This window comes from Xiphias gladius, chromosome 7, assembly GCF_016859285.1.
Source record: "Xiphias gladius isolate SHS-SW01 ecotype Sanya breed wild chromosome 7, ASM1685928v1, whole genome shotgun sequence".
Taxonomy (NCBI): Eukaryota; Metazoa; Chordata; class Actinopteri; order Istiophoriformes; family Xiphiidae; genus Xiphias; species Xiphias gladius.
The window spans coordinates 22,864,630-22,880,481 of NC_053406.1; the positions used below are offsets into that span (position 1 = coordinate 22,864,630).

General features: G+C 44.0%; 1 protein-coding gene across 3 annotated transcripts; it reads left to right on the forward strand.

The window, feature by feature from the left end:
* The first annotated feature begins 1,125 nt into the window (after positions 1-1,125).
* Positions 1,126-14,093, forward strand: LOC120791937 (high affinity cationic amino acid transporter 1-like). Of its 3 annotated transcripts, none has more exons than XM_040130807.1 (12): positions 1,126-1,259; positions 7,960-8,374; positions 8,460-8,618; positions 8,731-8,902; positions 9,001-9,134; positions 9,215-9,437; positions 10,949-11,088; positions 11,833-11,935; positions 12,456-12,661; positions 12,782-12,933; positions 13,500-13,608; positions 13,698-14,093. In XM_040130807.1, exons 2-12 carry the CDS (start codon positions 8,005-8,007, stop codon positions 13,871-13,873), a joined length of 1,944 nt encoding a protein of 647 aa, XP_039986741.1. In that variant the 5' UTR covers positions 1,126-1,259; positions 7,960-8,004; the 3' UTR covers positions 13,874-14,093. The 3 variants fall into 3 exon arrangements, with proteins under 3 accessions (XP_039986741.1, XP_039986742.1, XP_039986743.1); XM_040130808.1 differs by lacking the exon at positions 1,126-1,259 and adding an exon at positions 4,080-4,419; XM_040130809.1 differs by lacking the exon at positions 1,126-1,259 and adding an exon at positions 6,527-6,574.
* The last annotated feature ends 1,759 nt before the right edge of the window (positions 14,094-15,852 follow it).

Below are 15,852 nucleotides of genomic sequence, written 5' to 3' on the forward strand. Positions count from 1 at the left end.
TTGATTTAGCCTCACCTGTACACATTCAGATAGACAAGCAGACTTTGTTTGGAGTAGGAAACACTGCGGTAAATTGAGAAATGGGTATTCTGGAGATTTTTTTTTTTAATTTATTTATTTTTATCCAGATGGGTAAGAGAGTCTTTGAGGATTGAGATTTTTCGAATATCAGTGGCTATTTACCAGATGCGTATTTACCCGAACTGGGGCTAATTTTGGAATCGCCGTTGTGGATGGTTTTTTTTTTTGTTTTTGATTTTTTTCTTTCGACTGAGGCGAGTGTCTGTGCTACGAGCGAGGCTCAACATGTAGTCAAGCTGTCTCTTTATTGGAAGCGCCAAGATGAAACCGATTTCAATCCTCACGATCCACCAGCAATGCAAAAGACACCGCATCTATAATGAGCCAAACGCAGCAATATCTGGAGAAGAGGGGGGGGGGGGGGGCGAGTACTTCTTATGAAGTACATCCTTCTCCAGGTCCCGCGGGAACTGCATTACTTCAAAAAAAAAAAAAATACCTTAGAGCACCGCCTCCCATTTATCGAGGCAAAAGGCAGAATTGGCCCCCAGGGTGAGCGGCAGCAAACCGTAAATCTAGGAGTGTCAGATGAGGCGGCGTATGCGGCACTTCTCCTACCAATTACCACTTAGCAAGCGTCGATACGTGCAGCGGTTCTGGTCGGAGCAAAGGAGGGGATCTCAACAACCTCCGCCGTTGAGTTTTCAACAAGGCCCTGACAGTGACTGATCTAGTCCGTCACCAGCCCTGACCGGCGTGGCCTCCGCTGAGCAGCCAGCGGTGACCGGAGGAGGGGGGGTGCTTCAACACACGTGTAAGGACGTAGAGCCGAAATTTAAAGTTAGAGACATGGCTACAGGGCGTGTCGCCGGGTCCCATCGCCGCCCAGGAGGGCCGCACGGAGACGCGCAGGAGGAGCTGGAGGGGCATTAGCTGGTAAAGAGCGCCACCGGGTGGTTGCAAGGGGGAGGGGGGGGGCGGTCTCTGCAGAAAAGGGAAGATTAATAATCTGATATTGTTCTAATAGTCGGGTGGAGCCGCAGACGGCTGGGCGGAGTTCCCGAAATCAATGCGAGGGCTACACCTCCTTACGCGCGTGTGCGTTTGCGTGTGCTTCCCAACACGCCATCTGCCGAAAGTGTCAGGCTGATGAAAGCGTTTCATGCCACTAGTGCCAGGAGTTGAGTCCCGCAAACCGTGGCAGCAGCCTTTTGTGCTTGGCGTCCTCTTAAAAGACGGTAAGACGCTTTCAACTTTTAATGATTAGACTCTTTTATTCTGAAGTGAAAGATGACTCTGAAGAGCCGTTGCAGTTGTAAGGCTCTGGCTGTTTGTCAAAAGGAGCGGCGGGGAATGCAAAAAAAAAAGAAGCAAGCAACCAAACAAACAAACAAGAAAAAACCCAAAAAACAAAAAAAGCGACAGCGTGGTTGCCTCTGAGCCATGCGTTTTCCGCAGCGGTCCACGAGGAAGCGGCGCACATGGTCCGAGAGGAAGAAGGAATCATCCGGCTGATGCAACACAACTTGAGGGCGTCGGAGAGCGAGCTACTGTACTTTCTCCCCCCCCCCCCCCCTCCGTGCCAGCAGACATGAAAGTAGCCGAGTGCGGGGCGAAAAAACAAAAAAAAAACAACCCCCCCCCCTCCACTAATGATCCTCTGTCGGAAGGGAGTCCGAAGCGCTTTTTGCGCGGATGTTTCCGGTTTCCAAATGGCGAGTCTGAGCGTGGGGAGAAACGTCGCCTTTTATAGCGCCATGCAGTTTCGGTAGTGCAGTGTTCCCGCCGCACGGAGCCCGCACTGTAAACACACGAAGCTTCGCGCCCGCTTCCACTGTTGCTATGTGACTCAGAGACGTGTTTCGTTCGTTGTTTATGACGCAGAGCTGATCGCGGCGTGGATGCGGGTAGACAGCGAAGACTCAGCGCAAACATGTGCCTTGAACCCAGAGACTGTAGTTTGACTGTAGGTGAAGCTGTGAGCGTCTTCTATACATTTAATACTTTATATGCGCTCAAAATATCTTTTTGATCCATTTTTCATGCAGAGACCCACTTTTTTCCTTATTGTTTGTCTGCATTTTGGCCCAATTTTGTATGTTTCGAAACCTCTGTAAACAAACCCTGTGTAAATAGTGATCAAGTTAAGTATTAGTCATGCAGAGTTAAAACTAAACGTTTAAATAAAAACTCAGAGTTTCACAAAAAGAGATTTTTTTTTTCTATCGATTTAAAGATTGTACTTATGTCGAACAGTATCAGAATATTAATAGCAAAGTGGACTTATGGGTCGTTTCAGAATAAAGAGGCCAGCTTTATTTTAACATGGATTTGATTCCTTTGTGGTCTAGACAGGGAGGTGTCAAAGTTCTGGCTTGCGTGTTTTTCACGTCCGCCCCAAAGCTACTACTCGCATGCCCGTGTGTAGGTTTTAAAGTGGTGTTGGTGTCTGTGATCATTCCTCTGGTCGACGCTGGCCGGGAGCAGATCCCTTCCTAGTGCATTTCCAGCGCAAGGGATGAGGCACAAAACAGTCCTCGTCACGTGCGGAGGAAAAACACATTTTCAAAGTAAAGCCAGAGCAAATATTCGGCCTCAGAAGAGTTAGTCGAATGGGATTGGCATCTTTTACTGCGTCGCTCTCCCTCTACCTGCAGCTCAGCAAGAAAACACTGGAAGCAGAGGGAAAATCTTCAGTAAACTTTGGAGGATAAGAAAGTTGACGAAATGTGAACCTGTCCCTTTTTAAAGAAGACAAAAAAAAACAAAACACAATCACTGTTCTCTCTTTCTTTCAGCTTCCAGTGGTTTTTATGTTAGTCCCACACATTGCAGAAATTCACCTAATTTGCTGAAACAGATAAAAAAAAAAAAAATAAATTCTGTCGGTCCGGCAGAGAAGGGGGCACTGTGCTGGCTACATAATGCACCGTCTCAGTCGATCTCTTCAAAATGTAAACCATAAGGTTTGGGCTGAAGTAAGGGAGACATAGTGGGTATGTACAGAGTGTCATTCCTCAAGGAGCCAAAGAATTTGACTGGCATTCACTTTAATGAGGAGGTGCTCTAATCTGTTTATGGTTGAGCTTTAACACTTTCAGATTGTGCTTGTGGACTAAACAACGAAATCTTGTGATGGTTGCAATTACATAGAAGGGCAGCAGTATATTGGCTATTGACACCTTCAACCCGGAAATATTGGCAGTGGTTTCAGGCTTCAAAAACCAGATCTGTATCGATTTAAAAAAAAGTAGTTTGAATAAGGCTGTGAAGTGTCCTGAGGGATATTTTTAATCACTGATAAAACAGTTTAAAAAAAAAAAGGTTTGTGGGCGTATTAGAACTATGTAGTGATCAGTGTTTATCTGGTGCTCGTTTGCAGCTGAGTTCACTTTGGGAGTTAACAGCAACTGTGTCTGTAGAAAAGTTTGAAAAGCGATGAAAAAAAAACGTACATGTTCCTGACATGTCAGCCAATTAGGCTGCGAAACGGTTTTCTCAAAACGTACGCAAATGAGTTCAAGCAGGCGTTTTTGTGCATTTCAAGGAAGCATGGTGACCACCCGTCAAATGCGAAAGTATTCGCTTTTTCTGATATTTCAGAGCAACATTACAGGCATCGTGCCAGCCGGTGGTCAGACACTTATCACTCTTCCCGCACTTATATTAGCGTATGTAAATAAATAGTTTGTGAGATGCGGGTCGAAACTGTTTTGGGGAATAAAACGCTGCCTTTTTTGGTTTCCTCCCGACATTTCGAACTTAACCTAAAAATCGCAGAGTACGAACCCGGGAGGAAGGTGGAGCGTGTAAACACCGAGTCAGTGGGAAGCCTGCGAGGTCATGTCAGCTGGGGGCCGCGTTTGACACGGCACCGGGCTTCGAACCAGGGCGTCCACATCTCACAGTCTACATCATGGATGATACTATTGTTGGCCGCTCCGTGCGTGTGCGCGGGGGCTCTATAGCTTATACATAGTAAACAGCAGTTATCGTACGATGCCATCACGAGGATTGAAGGAGATATTCCTGTGCCGATACTTAGGGTCTTTAACTGTGACCGTTTCTATAGACAAGAGGCAGGAAATGGGCCTAGAGTCGATCAATTGTGTAACATATAGTTGTCTATGTAGCGATACACACTTACAGTACATGAGATATTCAGAAGATTTATCTGTATGCATCATTAAAAGGAGGATTGAGGATTGTTTTAATTTTAAGTCTAAGTGATATCAGGCCTTACATTTTGATTATTTTGTTGTTGTTGTTGTTGTTTTCTTCCACAAGGGCAATAAACGTTGATATCCAAGACCCACTTTGAGGCTTCCGCCTGTGAGGGTATGAACATCTCAGCAGAACTCAGAGAAGAGTAGAGGCTGCTGTTCCTTTTTCTGATGGGTGGGCCTTGTTTAGTTTTGTCCTCCTCCTAGCTTTGATGTCACAAGGTCATTGTGGCCTTAGAGGTGCCACTAAGGCCACAATGCCTGGAAGGAAAAGTTCGTTTGGCTTGCGTCGGCTGTCTGTTTTTATGGTCGCCCTCACATGGCACTTTGTTTGCTCCATCCCCAGTCACACCACAAGGGCAGGTGGGCTTTTTGTAGCGCTGCTAAATACCCTCCGCATACCAAGTGGAAGCTTAGAGGTTTCTAAATCGGTTCTCTGCTGTCGTCTTTTCTTTTTTTTTCTTTTTTTTTTTAAATCTTCATGCGGGGAAAATTGTAATGAACGGCAGCAGTCAGCAGCATTTCTCAAAGTAACGTAAGAAAAATGTCAAGTTTTATACTTAAATCTAGATGACGTGTTTCCCCAGAAGTTGGTTCTGCAGGTGTCCGTCTTTTGTATGTAACGGATGTAACATTTGCAGCATCATTTGGATTCAGCCGACATAGACATGCAGGTCCAGTATCAATGCTCGACTGAGGGCACAGCAACTATATTTACCGCCACCAGGGAGGCTTGTTGGTTTATTCGTCAGCGGGATTATGAAAAAGTACAGAGCGTTTTTTTTACCAAACTTGGTGCGGGGACGGGGCCCGGGCCAGGGAAGAGCCCTTTTATCTTGTGGGGCAGATCTGGATCATTTACCCTGAACTAGAATTTCTTTTCCTCTGAAGTCTGGTGTATGTTGTTTGACATTGGCCTTGGCAGAGGTCTGCGCTCTACTGCTTGTCATTATAGTTTAAGAATGTGATGTTATCTTTGACATTAATTTACCATGAAAGAATCAATGAAAATATTTTTTTCTTCTTTTTTGTAGCCTTCTTGTTTGTTTTTTGTTTTTTTTAAATAATATTACGTCATCTGAGATGATGGATTGAGGTCATGCTAATTTCAAATTTGACCTCATGTATTTTCTATATATTAAATTAAAGTTCTGCTTGAGGTCTTATTGTGACTGTGACTTACCTCCTAATGCGTATGAACAATGTCACAGCCAACATAAAAGACATTTGAAGGCAGGCAAAAGTGTTTTGCCCGCTGCCAAACAGTGAAGTGCATGTGACTGACTGCTGTTCCAAATTCACCCACATGCCCCCCGTGTGTCAGTAGCAGAAGGTGAGTTCATTGATTGGCTGAGAAGAGGGCAGGGTGCTTTCCTGCCCACTCTCCTTTTTTGGCTCAGCCCCTGCCCGGCACATCATGGGCATGCTACAGTTTGTGTCTGTGGTGCGTCCCGAACCACTGGCTGTTCTCGCCCCTTTTGCGATGTGACAAATTGTTCTCCTTTGTGCAATGTATGATGACCCCCCCCCCCAATGCCCTTACTGCTGTTGATATTTTTGACAGATGTGAGAGGTACACAAGATGCAGGTTTTCCTTTGGTTTCCCTCTCTAGTTCCACATTACGAACATGCACAAGGTTTGTTTTGGCTTCCGCAAGTTGGGCGAATCAAACTTTTGGCCTAATGAAGTATCGGGCCAGGTCATCATAACCTAGAGAGACAGCACAAAACTGTTCGACCGCAACTATGACTCATTTAGTCCCTTGACTCTCGTTTCCTTTTGGAACAATATTCAATGCAAATCCAGACTTCCTGATATATAGTAGAAATACCCCTCTGCATCCAAGTGCACGATTTAATATTGTCTCATTTGATCATAATTCTTAATACAGGCCAAACTAATAATCAGCCTCCCAAGTCTTTGCCAGGTATGTTTGTAAAATGACTGTATTCCTCCTGTGAAAGAGTAGAAGAGTCAAATCAGACCCTCTCGTATCGAAGACTTGATGATAATCGATACGGCCTGTCAGAGTCGGTCAGTCTCGCACGGGTGGATTACGGCCGTCACCACAGCTGCTGAGGCCTGAGGCCATGTGATGTGTCACCGTTCTATTTGTGAGCTAGTCACCTGAATGGTTTGTACGCTGAGAGGCGTCCGCGTCACGTGTCAGCCCAGCGCTGGTAAACGTCTATCTCGGCCCCATTCATCCGAAGCATTAGTCTACAGCTACACTCCGGAGGAAGTGGTTGAGTGGATTTCTAAACTTGAAAGAGTGACTGAGTTCAGAAGACAGAAGGCAGAAGATCCTGTTTTGTATTGTGCTGTGAAAGTGAGTGTTTGTCTCTATTGCTGGGCAGATCTGTATCCATCTGTGTTGTGCTGTTTTTAGAAGAGGTTTCGACGATTTTGCCCCCGCACAGTATTTATAAAAAATATCGCACCGTTAAATATATTTAAGAGATAATGCTCTTAAGAAATGATCGGCAACATAACGGTTTGGTGTACCATACTGTATTTTCTCATCAGCAGTGAGATATAAAATCATGACAGGTACGTATTATTTCACGCTACAGTATCTGGAGTGTTTGGCACATTTCTATTTGATGGAAGAAGAAAAAAATCAGCAATCATTTCATATCTCAAGCAGGCTCCTGATTACGGGAGGAAATTGAAATGTCCCGCTGTCGTCATTCCAAACCCGGAACAGCGGGACTTAATAACGGATAATTGTAACTGAGCAAGAGAGCAACTTATCGCGCACTGAGAAATCCCACTTTAAAACGTAGAATGCATGTCCAGTGGGAAGCTGTGGTTGACCTCGGAGTCTGTGTTGATACAGATGTTTGTTCAAAGTTACTCGTGTGGTATAGTCAGTACTAATAGTATGTAGCACTGTATTATATTGGTATGTACTGAATGTACTTGTAATAGTATGTTCTAACAATACAGACACGGCTATTCCAGCACATCCAAGCACTTTCCCATTTAGCCTGCGCGTTTAAATATATGTTAAAGTACCATGAACGTTTAAATAACCTGTTTGAACTTCTTTGTCCATCATGTTGTTCAGAAAATGTCTGCTTTTTTTTTTTTATGGGTATGACAAGGCCCAAAGAACTGTGGGACAATTTTGACTCATACTTAATAATTTCTCCTGATGTCAACAGGCTTGCTGTCCTCGCACTTAAGACAACGACTATTTTTGTATGAAGACCTCAAACACTCCCGTATATGTTAGGTCATTTCCCGAGCGTCCTGAGGTCGATTTTTAAAAAGCTTGTTGTGTAATCTATGGTTTATGAATCGTGTCCGTCTGAATCTCAGCAACACCAGACTCTACCTCTGTGAATTAAGACTTTGTGTTACTCACATGAATGAAGCGAATGAAGTCACATTTTCCTTATGAGGACCAGCAGGCTTGTGTATTACAGTGGTAATGTTCTCATTTTTATTTTCGTCTTGTGACACTGTCCAACTGCTCATAGAACCAGGTTTATACTGATTTCTACATCAGTACTTTTAAATCACAGATTGATTGGTATTAATCAACCAAGCTATTATTTCTTAGAGCATCAAATCCAAGTTAGAAGCACATTGAACAAGAAGTTACACGGAACTGGAACAGCAGCGTAGTTTTTGGTTCGTTTCCTTTGTCCGTTTACAAACGCAGACTAATCTAAATGCTCTCTCATTCCTGTCTTGTTATGTCAACAGGTAAATTATCTACTGTAGGGCCTTTGCTACAGACTGCCAGCCAGGATGATTCTGGCGGCATTAAAAGGCATCGGGAAGCAGCTCCTGCGGGTGAAGGTTGTGGACTGTAACGCAGACGAGTCCCGCTTGTCTCGATGCCTCAACACGTTTGACCTGGTGGCCCTGGGTGTTGGCAGTACGCTGGGTGCTGGCGTCTACGTGCTTGCTGGCGCCGTAGCCCGAAACAGCTCCGGACCTGCCATCATCCTCTCCTTCCTCATTGCTGCCCTGGCTTCTGTCCTGGCCGGTCTGTGCTACGCCGAGTTTGGAGCCCGTGTCCCCAAAACTGGCTCGGCTTACCTCTATAGCTATGTGACGGTCGGAGAACTGTGGGCCTTTATCACAGGCTGGAACCTCATCCTCTCGTATATCATTGGTGAGACGCTTTAAATAAGCAAGGAAAGGAGTTGGCCGCCACACCATTTATTGTTCAGTTTACATAACTACTTTCCCCTGCGCAGGAACTTCAAGTGTGGCGAGAGCATGGAGCGCAACCTTTGATGAGCTGATTGGAAGGCACATCGAGGAATTCTGCAGACGATACATGACTATGAACGCCCCGGGTATCCTGGCAGAATATCCAGACATATTTGCTGTCTTCATCATAATCACTCTGACAGGTCAGGAACAGCCTGTACATATCTGTTTTTTTGTTTGCTTTTTTTTAAATTTCTTTTTACATTATAGGCGTGCATCTTTCACATTGCCTTTTTTTTTTTTAACTGCTTGCAGGGCTGCTTATATTTGGAGTAAAGGAGTCAGCCTTGGTAAACAAAGTATTCACTTGCATCAACGTACTGGTGCTGCTGTTTGTGGTCGTCTCTGGCTTGGTCAAAGGAAACCTGAAAAACTGGGACTTGAACCCTGAAGAAATCCTCAATGCCACCAGAAACTCTAGCCTTAAGTGGGTGAAATGAAGAGCTTATTCCCAAAATGTTGTGCCTATTGGCCTGCCAGAGTTGCGTTTCAAACAATCACCTGTTTTCTCCCTTCCTTGTCCAGTGGCTCTGATTCCTTGCCATCAGAAGAAGCTCTCGGTGAGGGTGGTTTCATGCCTTTTGGCTTTTCCGGAGTCCTCTCTGGTGCTGCCACCTGTTTTTATGCCTTTGTAGGCTTTGACTGCATTGCCACTACAGGTGAGAGGAAATACATTAACCTGATAATCAAGGAACAGGAGCCCCATCCTCTGACATCTCCAGCTGTGTTTCCTCCACAGGAGAAGAGGTGAAGAACCCCCAGAGGGCCATTCCTATTGGGATTGTGGCCTCGCTCCTGATCTGCTTTGTGGCGTACTTCGGCGTGTCCGCAGCCCTAACTGTGATGATGCCTTACTACATGCTGGACAAGAACAGCCCGCTGCCAGTGGCCTTTAAGTATGTGGGCTGGGACGGAGCCACTTATGCAGTGGCCCTTGGCTCTTTATGTGCCCTGTCGACCAGGTAAGAGACTCTCCTACTGCCTCTCAGCACGAGAAGTCGTAGAGGGCTAATGGTTCTGCATGCTCTTTGAGGAGTGAATAATTCATGAGCGTAAAATTTTAGTATATTCTCCTCTGTTTAATTTGGTTCTTAGGATGAACTAGTTGTCGTATTAAAAAATTAGTGGCAAAACCCCTCACGGGTTTTCGTGTGTACCAGATGACAGATTCTGGATCCGATCCACTGAGAGTGAATTTTGTGTATTATTTCTATAAAGTAGATTTTTATGAAACAGTTTTTCATGACTGATACTATTTACCACTGTTACTTAATGGTACCCTGGGGAGTTTTCTTGTAAACAAACAAAGTTTCTGTTTACATTCAGTGTTACTCACTTAAACACATTGTGTGTGTCCTTGAGGTCTAACAAAAATGTTGAATACATTTCCTTCATCATAAAACATTTGTAATGCTGTTTTTTTTTTGTTTTTTTTTGTTTGTTTTTTTTCTTTGGGGGAACCTTGCATTGTTTATATTCACGTTCACATGCTCGCGGTCTTCTTCCTCCGTGCCTTTGCTGGCACATTGATGCGTTACTGTACCACCACCTGTAGATCAATGGAAAAAATGTGACGCCATTGGCAGGAATCCGTATCGTGTCACCGGATTGCATGTGCGTCCTCGTGCATGAGAGCAAACAAAGCTCTACATTAAAACATTGTTCCATTGCGCTACTAGTGGTCAAAAACTCCACAGGGTATCTTTAATTCAGCCTCAATTGCTTTAGTCTTTTTGGGACTAATTTTAGCCCCAAAAATGTGGACATAGTTTTTGAGAAATGCGTATTGTGGATATTTTTGCATGTGAGTTATGTATATATTGTTTTACAGCAGATGAATAAGTGAAGAATATTTACTAAATATTACTATAGCCTAAGCTAACTGGCAGTGTTTTGTCTTTGGATAATCGTTTGGCCAGGAGTATGTGGACGCTCCTGTTTAATTTGTATTTACTTTTGGTCTGGGCTTACTTCGCGGTTTGGGCCACCTATTTCCAGTGACGGAAAATCAGAATGCTACAGCGAACAATATTTGAGACAGTAGTGCGCATCCAACTTTGCGGCAGCCGTCTGTGGAAGTCCCTTTCCTGCTTCAACACGACACGTTTAGTGTGTAAGAACTTGCCCTTCAGAGAGCCCTGACCTCAGCCCCATGTAGCGCCTTTGCGATGAATTACAAAGCCAACCAAGGCCTTATCACGTAACGTTAGTTACTGTTTATAATACAATAAATGCGATGTTCAGTAATCACACATGCATATCGTGTTCAGGCGTTCACATACTTTTTGGCCATGCAGTGTATATACATAGAGTTCAATTTAAAAATGCATGTGCAATTATATAAAAAAACGATTTACTGTCTATTCTTGGCATTTTTCAAATATTTTATTTATCCGGACACCTGTTCCCTGTTCTAATTGTGTGCCTTCACTTGCACGGCATGCTTTTTTTTTTTCTCTCTCTCCCATACTAGTTTACTAGGCTCCATGTTCCCAATGCCCAGAGTGATCTGGGCCATGGCAGAAGATGGCCTGCTCTTCAAATGTTTGGCTAAAATCAGCCAACGAACCAAAACCCCTCTAACAGCTACAGTAACATCGGGTGTTGTGGCAGGTGAGGTGCCTTCCTAAACCTACTAACTGGTTGGGGTTCCCGTCAGAACCCTTCAACACTCTTGATACACATGGCCTCAACACAAGCCCTCAGCCAAAACCAAGATGGTCACACAGCATAAAGATAGCGCTGCAAATCTAATATTATTTTCTTTAATTATTGCCATCTGAAAATGTGACACCAAAACATCTGGAGGACATCACGCTGTGTTTTTTATCGGGGTGTCGGGCTGAGAATGGCTGCAGATGAGGCCTTGTTAAGGAAACTAGCATTCACAAACATATCTTCCACTTATAAATCTCTGCCTCCTCCTCCTCCTCCTTCCTTCACCCTTGGCTTAGTCTCCTTGGCTCCATGTTTCCGCTCCCTCGCATTATCTTTGCTATGGCTTGCGATGGTCTGCTCTTCTCGTTTCTGGCACGTGTCAGCGAGAGGAAGACGCCCATCATCTCCACGTTGGTGGCAGGGCTTATGTCTGGTAGGTATCTGAGATGAGGCCAAAGGCAACAGTGCCCCCTTATGGGAGGAGGACGGTGGTAAAATCACATAGGGTTGTGAATACTGTGTAAACGGAGCTGTTTGAAAATGATTGATTTTCTAAAGATAGAAAAATATTTAATAATCTAAAAATATCTCCATTACATTGTGGTGAATGTGCGTTGTGCAATTTTAACCTGTTGGATTCATTTGAAGAAGTCTGTCGTCGTGCTGATGTGCGTTTTTTTTCTCCTGTGTGACTCGCAGCTGTGATGGCTTTCCTGTTTGACTTGAAGGACCTGGTTGACCTCATGTCCATTGGCACTTTGCTGGCCTACACTCTGGTCGCCGCCTGCGTGCTGGTCCTCAGGTAGTCCTCGTCTCTCAGCTTACACATCCGGCCCGAGGTCGACGGAACTCTCAGAGGATTGCCAGGCTAGATAGCACCATATTTGTACATCCTCACGGGAAATCCCCGGTCAGAGGCTAATCAGGCCAGTCGGTCCAAATCTTCGTTTCAGTTTCCATCTGTTACTAGATGACTGCTCTAAGCCGCCTCGGAGATATCAAAAGCAGCCTTCAAAGCCGGGATCATGGAGTCTTTCAGGATGAGAATAGACACTGAGAGTTTATCAAAGTTAAATGTAATTTTAATTTTTATGAGATAACAGTTTGGAGGCTCCTACCAACCAAAGCTACGGACCTCCGGCCTTACTAAGATTTGTCAGCCCAAAATATAGGCCACTTTTTTTGTATTTTATGCATTTGGTGTATTTTATGTCACAGTAAATTAAGGTTAGGAATCATCCTAATCATTTCTCGCACATTTAGCACAGATTACAGCAGTTTTGGGAGTTCTACAGTTTCATAGTCTGGTTTGCTGTCTGAAGGTACCAGCCTGAACAGCCAAGCGTGGCCTATGAGATGGCCAACACTCAGGATGAACCTGAAATTGCTGAGTCTTATAACGAGGGGACCATCGACATGTTACCACAGCCAGAGGATCGCTTCACCATCAAGAACCTCCTCTTCCCTTCGAACACGGAGCCTTCCCCACTGTCTGGCTTTGCTGTCAACATTTGCACCAGTATACTCGGTGAGAGATCGCACAGATCCCAGAGGAAACTGGATGAAAGTGCCCGACTAATTCACCTGGCTACTGATGCAGCACATCATCTGACGTTCTCTCTTTTAATGTTTTTATTTTTCCATTCAGGTGTTTTGGTTTGCGTCTTCAGCGTCGTAGCCGTTCAAGGAGGGCTGGCACCCTGGTCAGTGTCTGTCCTCAGCATTATCATGGTGGTCTGTTTGATTCTCACCTTCGTGATGTGCCGACAGCCACAGAGCAAGGCAAAGCTTGCCTTCAAGGTAGTGTGCGTTCTTTCACCAAAGAGTTCAAAGCAAACAATTTCATTGTAGTTTAGCAGCTGGACTGTAAACACTGTAAAATACACAGAGCAGAGCAAACAACGAAAGGGAGGAGGATTCGCTCGAAAGACTTTATTAATGCTCCTAACCTGATAAATGACTGCCCATCCTAAAACCTAAACTAAACCTAAAACCTTCTTGAATTTGGTGTGCCATCCTAGTGAGCACGTCATAATGCAGTCAGACTCCTTGCACCTGCACCAAAACATTTTCATGCCGTAATGAAATGAATGGAACCCAATGGCTGCTTCGAAAATACGAAACAACCATGAATTCATGGCAGGCTTTTGAAATTCGTTCGGCGCATATGTGAAGCTGTCCATTGCTCGAGCCCACCCGCTTTACCAAATGACCCAGGCTGAGGTATTTCCCTGCAACATTACCCAGTCAACCGTCCCCCATAAGGTCCATGCAGCCCATCACTTTATACTCTCGAGTGTGTCTTTTCTTGGTCTCCAAAGCTGTAATGTCACAACTCATTAAATTTGCGCACTCTCTCCTCACAGGTTCCCCTGCTGCCCTTTGTCCCAGTCATTAGTATGTTTGTTAATGTGTACCTGATGATGCAGCTCGACAAAGGAACCTGGCTGCGCTTTGCCATCTGGATGGCCTTAGGTACTTTATGGCCAACAATGTCAAACAGTATGTGCTTGCGTTGTTGAAAAGAATTTATCTTTGCATTAATATCTGTACACCCTTCGCAGGTTTCATCATCTACTTCGGCTATGGCATTCGAAACAGTGCGGAGGCGGCGTTGAACAGGTCCGGCACCTACACGCCAACCTGCACAATAAAAGGAGAGCCCATGGCCACAGAGAAGGAAGCGTTCCTGCATAACGTGCAAAATGCCACCGGGGACGACGACGACGAAGATTCCTGAGGAAACTGGCGGTTCACTTATCTACTCTGGCTCTGCGCAGCATATCCGAACGTCGACGTGTTAAATTCTCAGAATTAGCTGCAAATCCCAGAGACATATGGCGACCTTTCACCCACAGCGTTGAGCCTCTTCCGGATTCCAGGCGAAAATATTGTCTAACTTGGCTGTTTGATAGCAGTAAAAAGGCGAGTTCCATGTAAAAGACGAGGGGAAAAAAAAAGACGAAATGAATCTCCATACATCTGAACACCAAGATTTTAGTTCAGAAAACGTCTTATTTTCTAGATAAAAAAAAAAAAAGTGATTTGTGTATGTTTTGCAGCTTGATAAGATCAGTTCCACTAAACACAAATGAAGCTGTGGATAGCAACCAAAGGCAAAGCACAAGTAGTTTTAACAAAGTTTTTTCAAGGTATGTACAATATGTACAGTACATGTATCTATTGTTAAACTTTATTTTGGTCCCTTAATCCATAGTATATCGGAATGATAAGCCCCATTCTTTTTCTTTTTAATTTTTTTGAACTTGAACTTTTTGAGAGTTCATCATTTGTTACTGCTCTCCTTGCTTGAAATTGCTCAACATTTACATATGTTGGCTGTTTACAGAAAAGAAATAATGAATTATGAAAGCTTTTTAATGAAATGAGGTTCATCTTTTGGCAGACGTGTTTGCATTTGGCAGATGTCCTGGTAAATATTTGTCACCTCTCTTGCTGCATTAGAAGGCACAGTGCCGGCTACTGTGTCCAAATCCCATTGGAGATTTGCGGGGTGGGGGGGAGGGGGTCCATATTCTTTTATTTCTCCCTTGAGTTAATTGCATTAATCAAGACTCAGTAAATAATCCTCAAACACAGCTGAGAGTTTCACTGTATCTTGAATGCCTTTTGTGAAACTTCCCAGCTGCAGGTTTGCCTCAAAGGTACAACCTTGTGCATTTTTGTTACCGAGGAAAGGTCTTGAAAGAACACCCCTGTGACTTTTTTGTACATGAACTCTACAGCGTAGCTCAGAGAAACGCGGCATGGTGCTATAAATAATCTGGTACAGTGCTTTGTGATCAACATACCTCTTTGTGAGAGGGTTGTCGTTACGTGGATTTGTCTTCTAGCTGATTGTGGCGAACATTAGCCAGAGATGAACCACACCAGACCACATACACCAGTGTTGGTAGGCAGGTATCAGGGAATTGCACTTTTTTTTTTTTTTTTTTTTTTTAAAACTAGTCAAAGTAAGGAAGAAAAAGGCTGCTGATGTGACTTGAATCTCCAGAGGATGTATTTTAAGTGCCTATTTCCCAAATGAATGTCAAGCCTGTTAGAGGTATGATATTTCCCTACAACCCGCTACAATTGTGAAATATATATATACCGTATTGTCTGTATATAATGTACACTTTGGATTTTGAAAAAGTCTGTATTTTTAATATATAAGAGAAATTTCACATAGTGTACCATTTTCACTTTTTAGTTTGCATACATCCATATGGGATGAAGCACAAGCATTGGGTGAAACTGAACACCTTCGGTTTCCAAAGTGATGCCATACTCACGTTTCTTTTACTCGCTTTCATTTTGAACAAGTCATGCTGTGTATTCAGAAACATATTGCACCAGCGGTAACGGTTTACCTCAAGCAGTAGTATATCTGAAAGGGCTCTCCGTCAGTCACATATTTGTTTGCTGATCATGGAGATGAGGGCTGATTGCGAGTGTGCGCGGATTCCCAGGGCAGCTAAAATCTGAATGCGACATATCGAGGTGCGTGTGTTTGTGTGTGTGTGTGTGTGTTCACTAAAGGCTGAAAATGCAGCACGGTGAAAAGTCGCTTAACCGGGTCCCTTTTTAAATAAAAAGTACTATTTTTCTCACCATTCGTGTTCCGTTGAGAGAAACTATTGATGTAACCCGAAGCCAAATTCTGTTAGATTTCATTGTTTTATGTGTTAAAACAATGTTGCTATTCATTGACAGCCA

Coding starts and splice junctions, on each gene's coding strand:
- LOC120791937 (XM_040130807.1), top strand. CDS start 8,005: ATGATTCTGGCGGCATTAAAAGGCATCGGGAAGCAGCTCCTGCGGGTG. Junction 9,135..9,214: donor TGACTGCATTGCCACTACAG/GTGAGAGGAAAT, acceptor TTTCCTCCACAG/GAGAAGAGGTGAAGAACCCC. Junction 9,438..10,948: donor TTATGTGCCCTGTCGACCAG/GTAAGAGACTCT, acceptor CTCCCATACTAG/TTTACTAGGCTCCATGTTCC.